Genomic DNA, 12,121 nt, shown 5'->3' on the forward strand with positions numbered 1-12,121 from the left:
GGCATAGTGTTGCAAAGTCCCCGTTTTGTTCGGAAAAAAGGGTGGAAAAAGGTTTCTGAAAGACAAAACTGTCTCAAAACACAGACATTAATTGCCCCGGAACGCATATTTACCATAATTAATTTCAGATATATCAAAATATCACAAATTATTCTAATTATAAATAAACCCGCGTGTCACCCAAATATGAGATTTGACATTTCGGAGACCTAGCTACACTAGCGCCTCTAGTGGCGAATTCATTACGCGATAGCCCTCATTGGAAAAATAACTAAGGAAGACTCCGCAAATAGGTCTAGAATTTTTAACAATTTTCCCTATAATGAATATGTCGCTAAGTCGAACTTTCAAGTTGACAGTGTAATGTATGCACCTAGTATTAATAATACGATTTGTATTGCTACCCTTCAGTCTCGAATTAAATGTCTAAACGAGCGGACGGACGTTTTCATTTGTAGCGACATATCATTGGCGATCGAGGATTAATTTAAATCAGTAAATAATATATTTGTGCGTGAGTGTGCCTGTGAGCTTTAATTATGTCGGTGGGACGAATTGGCGAGTTTGAGGTGGCTTCCGGAACTGGAGTATGTATGTCGAACGCCTAGATATGTACTTCAAGGCAACGAGATTAAAGAGGACGTACACCTGCCAACGTTAATAGCAGTGATGGGCCCGGAGGCATACGAACTCCTGAGCAATCTAACAAGCCGAAGAAACCAGCAGACATGAGTATGACGAAGTGACAAAAATTATGCGTAGTCATGTTGAGCCAAATCATCGTTCATGGCGGAGAGGTACCGGCTAAGGCTAAGACTGCAAGGAGAGGACGAGACGGTTGCGCAATATCTTACCGAACTCAAAAAGCTGTCTAGGCATTGTGAATTCGGATCTAACTTACAGGAAAACCTACGCGACCAGTTTACATGCGGTTTAAAAAGTGAAGTAATTAAGCAACGTCTTTTTGCCGAGAAAAATTTGACGTATGAAAAGGCGGTCACTCTCGCATTTTCGTTGGAAGGAGCAGAGCGGGACGCGGCTATTGTGGAGCGCCCGGGGGTGAGCGGGAGCAGCGGTGTCGGAGCGGGAGCGTCGACATTGAATTCGTTCTCGACTTCACAACCACGTCTTGCAAATGCTAATAAAGAATCGGGTAGTCATGGCGGCGGTAGGGTAAACGTACAAAATAATTATGAACTGTGTGCGGGGTGTGGTCGTGGCACACATCGTGCGGGAAATTGTCCGTATAAGAACTTCACGTGTAATAAATGTGGTAATAAGGGACATTTGAAACGGGTGTGCCCGGGCGAATGGCGAGCGGCGGCGGCGACGGCGGCGGCGGGCCCGTGGCGCGGGCAGCGGCGGCCGGCGCTCGGGCAGCGGCGCGCGCCGGCCCCGGCGTGCGGTGCACCACGTCCAGGCGGAGGACGTCGAGACTCCAGAGGAAGACGGCTATACGTCCGCCTCCGACGTGGAGGAGGACATGTATCATCTGTGCTTGAACGGTTATAGACCGGTAAGCTTGTCTTTGTGTATAGATAATAAAGTAATTAGTATGGAGGTTGACACCGGGTCAGCGGTGTCTGTATAAGTAAGGAAACGTATAACAAGTATTTCAAACATAGACCCATTGAACCTTTCAGTTTAATTTTAAAATGTTATGATGGTAGTAAGATAAAACCTTTGGGAGTCATTAGGCCGAGGTCAAGTATGAAAATAAGACTAAACCGTTGGAATTATTCGTCATAGACGGAGGCACAACGTCCCTGTTGGGCAGGCAGTGGCTATCAGAATTAGGGGTACAAATTCCAGTGTTTCATAACGAGTCAACGAATGACCATTTGTGTTCATTACTCGACAGGTATAAAGAGCTGTTCAGTGGTGGGCTGGGGCGGTTCACGGGTGGGCGAGCGACGCTCAGGGTGCGCTCGGGCGCGACGCCGGTGTTCTGCCGCGCGCGGCCGCTGCCCTACGCGCTGCGCGAGCGCGTGGAGGCCGAGCTGGACGAGATGCTGCGCAGCGGGGTCATCGAGCCCGTGGACACCTCGGACTGGGCCACGCCACTCGTGCCGGTACGTAAAGCTGATGGAAGCTTGCGCATATGTGCAGACTATAAAGTAACCTTGAACCCAGCCTTACTGATCGATCGCTACCCCCTGCCCAAAATAGACGACCTATTGGTTAGACTCAACGGGGCAAAGGTGTTCTCGAAGATAGACTTGACTCAAGCGTATAATCAGGTGGAGTTAGACGAGTCTAAGAGGTACACGGTTATCAATACTCATAAGGGATTGTTTAAATATAATAGATTGGTATACGGCCTATCCTCGAGTCCGGGAATTTTCCAAAGAATTATGTCAAATTTACTACAAGACATTCCACAGGTTGAGGTATTTTTAGATGACATTATTATAGGACCAAGGATGTAAAATCGCATTTGGCAACCCTAGAGAGAGTTTTACAAAGACTGCATAGCCATGGTATGAAATTGAAAAAAAGTAAATGTTCTTTTCTTTTGAGGAAGTACAATACTTGGGGTACGTAATTTCAAAAGACGGCATTAAGGTTGACCCAACTAAAGTGGAAGCCATTGTAAAATTCCGCGGCCCACAAATGTGACGGAATTGAGATCATTTCTAGGCCTAGTTAATTTTTATGCTCGCTTTGTACCCAACTTGAGTACTATCCTGTCACCCTTATACGAGTTATTGAGGAAAGGTGTTACTTGGGATTGGGGTAAGCACCGCGAGGCAGCATTTAGAAGTATCAAAAAAATTCTGGTTAGCGCAGAAGTCTTGGTTCATTACGACCAAAACAAACCACTTATTTTAACTACCGATGCTAGCTCGCACGGAATCAGCGGCGTGCTGACTCAGCCGGGCGATGCGCGGGGAGCGGCGGGGCGCGGCGCGGGCGCGCGGGAGCTCGAGAGACCGGTCGCTTATGTCTCGCGCTCGCTAAACGATGCCGAACGTAATTATTCACAAATTGATAAAGAAGCGCTAGCAATTGTGTTCAGTTTGCAAAAATTACATCAATTTCTTTACGGCCGGCGTTTCACGTTAAGAACAGACCACAAACCATTAGTTAGTATTTTTGGATCCAAACAAGGGATCCCATCAATGGTGGCAAGCAGGTTGCAGCGCTGGGCAATTAAGTTATCGGCATATACTTACGATATAGAATACAAATCTACGGATGCGAACGGGGCGGACGCGCTGTCACGACTACCGGTGCCGCTTAAAAGTGCAGACGCGCGGGAGTTGTCACCGCCCGAACAAAGCTATTTGCATTTCGCGCAGAATGAACTGTTATTAGATTATCATGACGTAAAAAACTACACGTTACGAGATCCACTTTTAAGTCGAGTCTTAGGTTATGTACGAACAGGTTGGCCTACACAGATAGAAATTAAGAATTTACAACCGTATTTTAATAGACGACAGGAACTATACGAAGAGTTAGGGTGCGTCATATGGGGGTACCGCGTAGTTGTACCGGAGGGTTGCCGCGAGAGGGTGCTGCGCGAGCTGCACGACAGCCACATGGGGGTCGTCAAGACAAAGGCGTTCGCGAGGAGCTACGTGTGGTGGCCAGGCATAGACGAGGCGCTGGAGGCCATGTGTCGCGCCTGCACCGTGTGCGCGGCCGAGGCGGACGCGCCCGCGCGCCACGCGCCGACCCGTGGCCGTGGCCGGCGCGCCCCTGGTCACGAGTTCATCTCGATTTCCTCGGACCACTTTACGGCAAGACATATCTCGTCATGGTCGATGCTCGAACCAAGTGGTTGGAAGTGTTCCCAGTGGCTAGTACAGCGGCTAGTAGCACGATTGAAAAGCTCAGTGAAGTTATAGCCCGTTGGGGTTTGCCCAGGCAGCTGGTGTCCGATAACGGCCCACCATTTACTAGTAGCGACTTTTCGAAATTTTTGATAAGTAACGGTATAGAACATTTGTTTTCGGCGCCTTACCATCCTGCCTCAAACGGGGCTGCTGAGAATAGCGTATGTATTATTAAAAAGTAATTAAAAAAGCAGTACGCCAAAAACAAAACATTAACTTAGCTATTAACAATTTTTGTTAAATTATAGAAACATAGCGCACTGTACGACCGGCGAAAGTCCATCATCTCTGATGTTAGGTAGGCAAGCACGCACTAAATTAGATGCTTTGAGGCCTAACTGCGAACAACACGTACATCAGGCTCAAAATAAACAGGTGGTTAACGCCGCTGGTTCGCGCCGTTTTTTGCAACCAGGGGACAGAGTATGGATTCGTCAATATCAAGGGGAGTCAAAGTGGCTTCCGGGTCAGATTACAAAGAGAGAGGGAGCCACTGACTATAGCGTAACTGATAGGTTAGGTAGGCAATCGCACAAACACATCGATCAGTTAAGGCGAAGGTCCGGAGTTTTAATCTGCCCAGATGAGCCATCAGCTTTACAGGTACCACGGGACGTGCCAGAGGCTGCACCAAGTAGCCCCAGTGCCCCACAGGGCACAGCCGAGGTGACCCTAGGCGCGGGCCGCGCAGCAGCAGCACCTCCTCCCGCGCGAGGCGCCGAGCCCGGGCTTGGCGAGGCACGCCGGCGCCGCGCGCCGAAGCGCGCCGACCTCTCCACACTCCGATTCCAGTGACGATATTTTCATGTCCCCATTACCACCACTCGAACGGCCTTTACCTCGTCACGTGAGAGAGTGTAGGCGAAAAACCCTCCTAAATATAAATAACCATTACCGGCCAACTATATGCCTGCTCCAACTTCAGGCGTCCATAATTTTTCAAACATTACCATGTAATTATGCAAATATCAACAACAACTGTATTCGCAGCAAACCTTATGTAAGTACCAACCTAAAAGTAAAGAAAAAAAATTGTTTATTTTTTTGTTATTGCTATATTATAAAAAAAATTTTAGTGATTAAGATGTATTTTCTGTAAACATGCAATTGCACATTTACCTACTTTTTATTGTTATACCTAACTAAAAAAAAAAAATGGGGACGCGAGCGACCCGCGGGGAACCTATTCTTGCCCATAACAAGTAGGTACCAAATGTAATTTAAAAATATTTTTATCATAGCTAGTTTACATCGATACATACCTACGCAGTTGAAGTTTAAAGATGTTAACTTAAATCTTAATCGTTAAGTTAGATGTAAGTTTCAATTGGATTGTTTTCTGTAAGAGGAGACGAGATACAGTACCTATTGTTTTTTTTATTGTAAAATTAAGTACATAGGCGAAAACTTTGCAAGCAGCAAAAGAATTGCTTAACTGGTATTTTCTTAAGGTTATGTAGTAGGTTAACTAATTTAACGATAGTTAAAATTAAGAAGAGAGTGATGTAATGTATGCACCTAGTATTAATAATACGATTTGTATTGCTACCCTTCAGTCTCGAATTAAATGTCTAAACGAGCGGACGGACGTTTCATTTGTAGCGACATATCAGACAGACACGTCTATTGGCATTATTGTTTTATGACAATGCAATCGATTATCAACTGTAGGGTGGTAGACCACATATTTGGCTGATTAACCTAACCTTGTAACATCAAACGGACCTCTCGATGTTACGCCATCTAGTATTTTCACCGGTCAAGAAACAATTATTAATCTTCATCATCATCCCAACCTATATACGTCCCACTGCTGGGCACAGGCCTCCTCTCAGATCAAGAGGGCTTAGGCCATAGTTCCCACGCGGGCCCAGTGCGGATTGGGAACTTCGCACGCACCATTGAATCGCTTCGCAGGTTTGTGCAGGTTTCCTCACGATGTTTTCGTTCACCGCAAAGCTCGTGGTAAATTTCAAATGTAATTCCGCACATGAATCTCGAAAAACTCAGAGGTGCGAGCCGAGGTTCGAACCCACGACCCTCTGCTTGAGAGGCGATAGGTCAAACCACTAGGCCACCACGGCTTTATTATTCATCTTACTCCATCTTATTTACAGAAACCTCTAAAATATGCAACACACGTAATCCAAGAGTACCAGGATGGCAGAAAAGACAGAGGTCCGCTTCGAAGAGGCTGAGCGTAACAAGGCAACCATATTAGCTTGCATCGCCGTAGCCAGCACGTTTCTGGGATGGCTCTCCCTTGGCTCTGGGACCCTTGTGGCTGCTGTTGCCCTGGTAGCCATGTACCTGATGACTGGGGATCGGTACCAATGGATCTACATCTGGCACAAGACTGCTTACAGGGATTTATTGTAAGTTATATCCATACTAATATTATAATAATGGTGACACTTCACTTGGCGTTGTGTATTCGCGTTGCGCTATTGACATCTCCATCGCTCATGGTAGAAAAGAAATAGTGCATCTCTTTCGTACACGAAAATATTTCGGTGAATATGCCAAGTGAAGTGTCAGCATAAATGCGAAAGTTAGTGTTTGTATGTTTGTCCGTCTTTCACGTCGAAACGGAGCGACGGATCGACGTGTTTTTGGCATAGAGAGAGATAGTTTATGGGTCAGAGAGTGACATAGGCTACTTTTTATCCCGGAAAAATGCACAGTTCTCGAGGGAACAGCGCGCGATAAACGAATGCCGCGCAGGCGAAGCCGCGGGAAAAAGTTAGTTATTATAGTAAAACTTGGTTATGTAGGACCAGGATCCTATTTCACCAATGGAAGACGTAGCATTGGCAGGCCTTCCACTAGGTAGACGACGATGTAGCGAGAGTTGCGGGCAACCGGTGTATGCAAGTTGCGAGTTGTCGTTCATTGTGGCGTTCTAAAGGCCTTTGTTCATAAGAACCATCGCTAGAAAAGCTGATTTGAAATAAACAAAGCCGCATCAAATCGGTCACCCGTTTAAGAGCTACGGTGCCACACACAGACACACATAGCCGGTCAAACTTACAACACCCCTCTTTTTGCGTCGAGAGTTAAAAAGTGGATGCTTTCGGCTGATGGTGATGATTATGGATTTAAATTATTTCACATCTCGACCTATATGTATACATCCCACTGCTGGGCACATGCGGCAAGTGGGAGTCGGACTCGCGCACGAAGGGTTCCGTACCATTATCCATACCTACAACATTAGACATTAGTAAAAAACACGTTTGTTGTATCGGAGCCCCCCTTAAATATTTATTTCATTTTATTTTTGTATTTGTTGTTAAAGCGGCAACAGAAATACATAATCACTGAACATTTCAACTGCCTAGCTAACACGGTTCATGAGATACAGCCTGGTGACAGACGGTCAGACAGATGAACGGACAGCGGAGTCTTAGTAGTAGGGTCCCATTTTTACCCTTTGGGTACGAGACACTAAAATTGTGTTTACAAAAGTAGACCAGACTTTATAGGTTTCATTCTCACGCAGCTCCTTTTGTCCACCTGAAAGTCCAACAAACATGCAAACGGCGTATGATACGTTATCAGGGCTGCATAGGTCACAGGAACAATGCGAGCAGTGTCGCCTACCGGCCATTCATAACGCGTTGCTGTCAACAGTACAAAGTCCGCCATTCTTGAACTCATGATATCCTGGTGTCGAGTGGCGAGAGCCGACGTAGCCGCTTTGACGCGGTAATGTAATTGTGAAATGAGCTGCAAAAATGACGTCATTCTGTATGTAGGTATGATTTTTTGTGTTATTTCCTAACAGCGTTACGGCGGCCAGGGTCGACACGATTTTGTAGGCTGAAATTAGTATTGAGATGATCGAACATTATTAGAAGTCGAACATTATTGAAAAGAGCGTACTCCTACCTTAAAGGCCGGCAACGCACTTGTGACTCTTCTGGTGTTGCAGGTGTCCATGGGCGACGGTAATCGCTTACCATCAGGCGATCCGCCTGCTCGTTTTCCCCCTATACCATAAAAAAAAAAGTACCTAAGTATGTCGAGTGAACTTGGGATTGTACCCCAGTCACCTAAGCTTCGCTCTAAGTAAAATCAACATTAATTCAAATAAGCAATTTTTTGCATTAATAATTAGGTCAGGTAATTTGAAAATATATTCTTCATTAATCCACCAAAATTTATCACCGCGACAGTCTTTAATAATTTTGTAAAAATCAGGCGAAATTGCTATAACCCTATTTACTACATAATTTGCTAGTTTTATGTTCTTTGTAAAACAAATGTAAAATCCATTTTCTCTCAGTCTTCGACTTCGGGCTTCTAATAGACTCTCGTTCGTAATTCCTTATTTACCGCCCTTAAGACACAATGTACTATTGTTTAGGGTTTTACTGTATTGTTCAGGCTTGTAAAGCTTATTAACACATGCGGTTTTCTTAATGAATGACTCGAAGAAGTCAATGTCCTTTCATTGCACTGTGTGAATAAGAACGAATGAAATATGAGAAATACTTTGGCTTATACAGCTATATCGTTACTAATATTATAAATGCGATAAAAAAGTGGTGTGAAGATAGTTTTTTACATGTGGTAGAGCCTCATTGTAACCACTTGCTGCAGTACGAACGGGCCGGCTCGACTCGGTACTAAACCACACTCCCACAGAATGCCGGCGTGAAATAGTAGTTTTGCTACTGTGTTTCGTACGGTGAGTGGGAGATCTGGAAGCCCAACTCCCCTCCCCACTTTCCCCCTCCTCTATCCCCCTCTCCTTTAGGCCGGCAACGTACCCGCAGTCCTAATTATGCTGTAGGTGTAGGGTGGCGGTGATCGCTTACCATCAGTATGCTGTAGGTGTCCATGGGTGGCGGTGATCGCTTACCATCAGGTGACCCGAATGCGCGTTTGCCACCAATGATAAAAAAAAAGTTTGAAAATCTGGGAATTACTTAGGATAGTTTTTATCCCGGAAAATGGCAAGGCTCCTTAAAGATATCGATAATTGAATTTTTCGCTGAGGAGTCTCGGGTAAAAGCTAGTATCTGCCTATGTGAACATAAAGTTTCAGGCTGACGGCCTGACTGACTTATCATCGTTCAGCCAAAAGTTTAGTAAGAAATCAAGGTAGATTTATTTGTTTCCATCAGTACCACCATACAGTAAGAAGACATAGATAACTAAATAAATAAAATGAAATTAGAAACCTGAAATTTTGCATAAAGATCCCTTATATATTATGCGAGCTGTACAATGAAGGCAAATCAGCAGGCGCAAATTATACTTCTTTCAGCGTTGAAAGACATGTCCTTTTACTAAATAACCTTTTACGAAATAAATAACAATTAAATAATAATGGTATACCTAGAGTCACAGTGTCATGTATTGTTCTGATATGACTTTACGAGTATAAGAAAGAATTATTAATTTTATGTAAAGACATGTCAAGACTGTTTATTTATTGTCTTTTCCTTGTGCAGAAATAATATAGTAAAGAATAAATAACCTAACCATAAAAATGTCATTTTTAAATACAAACTTTTTTTTTGCTGACTTTACTTTTTGTTGACCGTACTTGCATTGCCACCCAAACTACATTTGCATACCAAATTTCAAGTTGATGCTATTAACCGTTGAAGAGTTCCGTCCTGCGGAGACGATCCAGGCTGGACTACCACGATGTCACTACTAGATTATTGTATTGTCACGTGATTTACATAAGTATTCCAAATTTCAAGTCAATTTGACCACTGGAAGTCAGACAGACAGACAGACAACGGGACAGGTGAAACTAAATAAAAGCTTGTAATAAAACCAAAATGTATTGAAGTATGTATTTAAATAAATAAATAATAAATATCACAGGACAATTCACACCAATTGACCTAGTCCCAAAGTAAGCTTAGCAAAGCTTGTGTTATGGGTACTAAGCAACGGATAAATATAATAATATAGATAGATACATACTTAAATACATTTTAAACACCCAAGACCCGAGAATAAACATTCGTATTTTTCATATAAATATCTGCCCCGACACGGGAATCGAACCCGGGACCTCTAGCTTCGCAGTCAAGCACTGCTGCTTGGCGGTAGGATTAAAGAGTAAGATGGTGGTAGCGATCCGGACGGACCCTGCACTAAGTCCTACCACTCACAAAACCCGTTTGCACGTTTCCTCACAACGTTTTCTTTCACCGTAAAGCTCGTGGTAAGTTTTATATGTAGGTACTTAATTTCGCACATGAATTTGAAAAAACTTAGCAGTGCGAGTTCGGATTTGAGCCCACGATCTTCTGCTTGTAAAGCCATAGGTTTAACCACTGGGTCACCACGGCTTTAAATTGTCGGATTATGTATTGTACAGTTACCAACATTAATATTTGACACAGAAAAGCGTGCATAAATATCTGATACGACTTTATTTCTATAGGGCCGGTACGACGTGTCAGATATTTTTGCACGCTCCGCTACCACAGATATTAATGCAGGATAGGACTATAATAATGATGGGACAATTGACACCAATTGACCTTGTATTATGAGTACTAGGCAACGGATAAACATACTTAAATACATAATTAAAAGTCCAAGACCCGAGAACAAACATTCGTATTTATTTATACAAATATCTGCCCCGATCGGGGATCGAACTCAAGACCTCAAGTTGCATAGTCAGGTTCTCTAAGCACTTGGCTATCCGACCTTAAATATAGTTGTTCATGTTTTGGATTATATCGCGCAAAGATTTTATTGAGCTCGTCGCGTGACTTTGTGCATCTCCCTATATTGGCTCTGTGCACAACATCAGCGCCACCTAGCGTCCGCAACTTTTCTGGCTCTGATGCTCTGACTAAAGTCTATACAAATTGCTTTGTTAATGACCGATTCATATGAGTATGACAGAGCCAGAACTATTTCTACTTTTGGCCACCATGAGCGCTGCGATAGATTTCATCACCCCCACCTAGTACTTCGCACCCTCCCAATATGACATACTTTTAAAAGACCTTCAAAACCATTCAACATTAATAAAGTCATGTGTATGCAGCACCCGCATATATGCAATTGAAATGCCAAAGGATCTTATTTGCCTTTTACTGACATTCAGTGTTGAACTCTACAATTATGCCAGTAAAGTCCAAATTTATTCTTTTGGAAATTTAATTGCGCTGTTTTAAAATGGATTGCTCGAAATGTGTTAGAATTGTTAGATGTACAATGGTAATTGGTGCTTTCCGGTGTTTAGTTTGCACCATTGAACTAATAATAGCAATCCGCTAAGTACAAATCGGACTCTTGCACCGAGAGTTCCTTAAACCTATGTCTAAAGACTCAAACTGTAAGTTCAACAAGTTGTAATTTAAGTTAAGTTGTTCTCGGCAACAAACTGTCATATCAGTTTATGAGTGGATTTAGATAGTATGTAATACTTATGAGAAATAAATTAATAATAATAATAATAAAGTACAGCCGCTGATAGAATCACAAGGTATGAAGTAGACAAACGTATATATTTATGTTTGATACCATTATGATTTTGAGATTTGTATGTTTACACGTTATGAATGATATAGAACGAAAACAATGTTTCTTGTATGGGGTCGTCTATTAATTTTTAATTTAATTTCGTTTTATTATTTGCTGTTATAGTGGCAACATAAATAATACATTTTAGCTGTCATCTATTACGGTTCTCGAAATATAGTGCGACAAATTCAACTAACTCGGCTATCTTGCAAAACTTCACTTTTTACAGTTCACCGTGAATGTAGCTGTATGTAGCGTGTGTTCGTTTTTTTTTTTTTTTTTTTTTTTTTATTTGACTGGATGGCAAACGAGCAAGTGGGTCTCCTGACGGTAAGAGATCACCACCGCCCATAAACATCTGCAACACCAGGGGTGTTGCCAACCTAGAGGCCTAAGATGGGATACCTCAAGTGCCAGTTATTTCACCGGCTGTCTTACTCTCCACGCCGAAACACAACAGTGCAAGCACTGCTGCTTCACGGCAGGATTAGCGAGCAAGATGGTGGTAGCAATCCGGGCGTACCTTGCACAAGGCCCTACCACCTGCAAAGTTGTTTCTAGCTCATATTTTAAGCATTATAATATACGTAAAGCTATTATTAATAATTTGAGAACAAAAACAAAATAAAGCGCCTCCGTGTAAACGTCACCCACGTTACTTAAAGTTAGTGGTTTTTCTTTTCTTTCTTTTTATTTCATATGTAAGATTATTTTCAAGTTTTCCTATTGGTTTTGTTTCTCATTAAATTTAGTTCTGCCGAATTTTA

The 12,121-nt window shown here is 43.1% G+C and overlaps 1 protein-coding gene across 1 annotated transcript in view; it reads left to right on the plus strand.

Annotated features, from left to right (window-relative positions):
* Positions 1 to 12,121, plus strand: part of LOC141441420 (long-chain fatty acid transport protein 1-like) — a 31,263-nt gene that overhangs the window by 4,327 nt on the left and 14,815 nt on the right. Inside the window, exon 2 of the mRNA XM_074106144.1 lies at positions 5,960 to 6,217. Within this exon, the coding sequence (XP_073962245.1) occupies positions 6,003 to 6,217 (215 nt within the window). The 5' untranslated portion in view covers positions 5,960 to 6,002. The remainder of the gene's footprint in view (positions 1 to 5,959; positions 6,218 to 12,121) is intronic.

Source organism: Choristoneura fumiferana, chromosome 24 (genome assembly GCF_025370935.1).
Source record: "Choristoneura fumiferana chromosome 24, NRCan_CFum_1, whole genome shotgun sequence".
Classification (NCBI taxonomy): Eukaryota; Metazoa; Arthropoda; class Insecta; order Lepidoptera; family Tortricidae; genus Choristoneura; species Choristoneura fumiferana.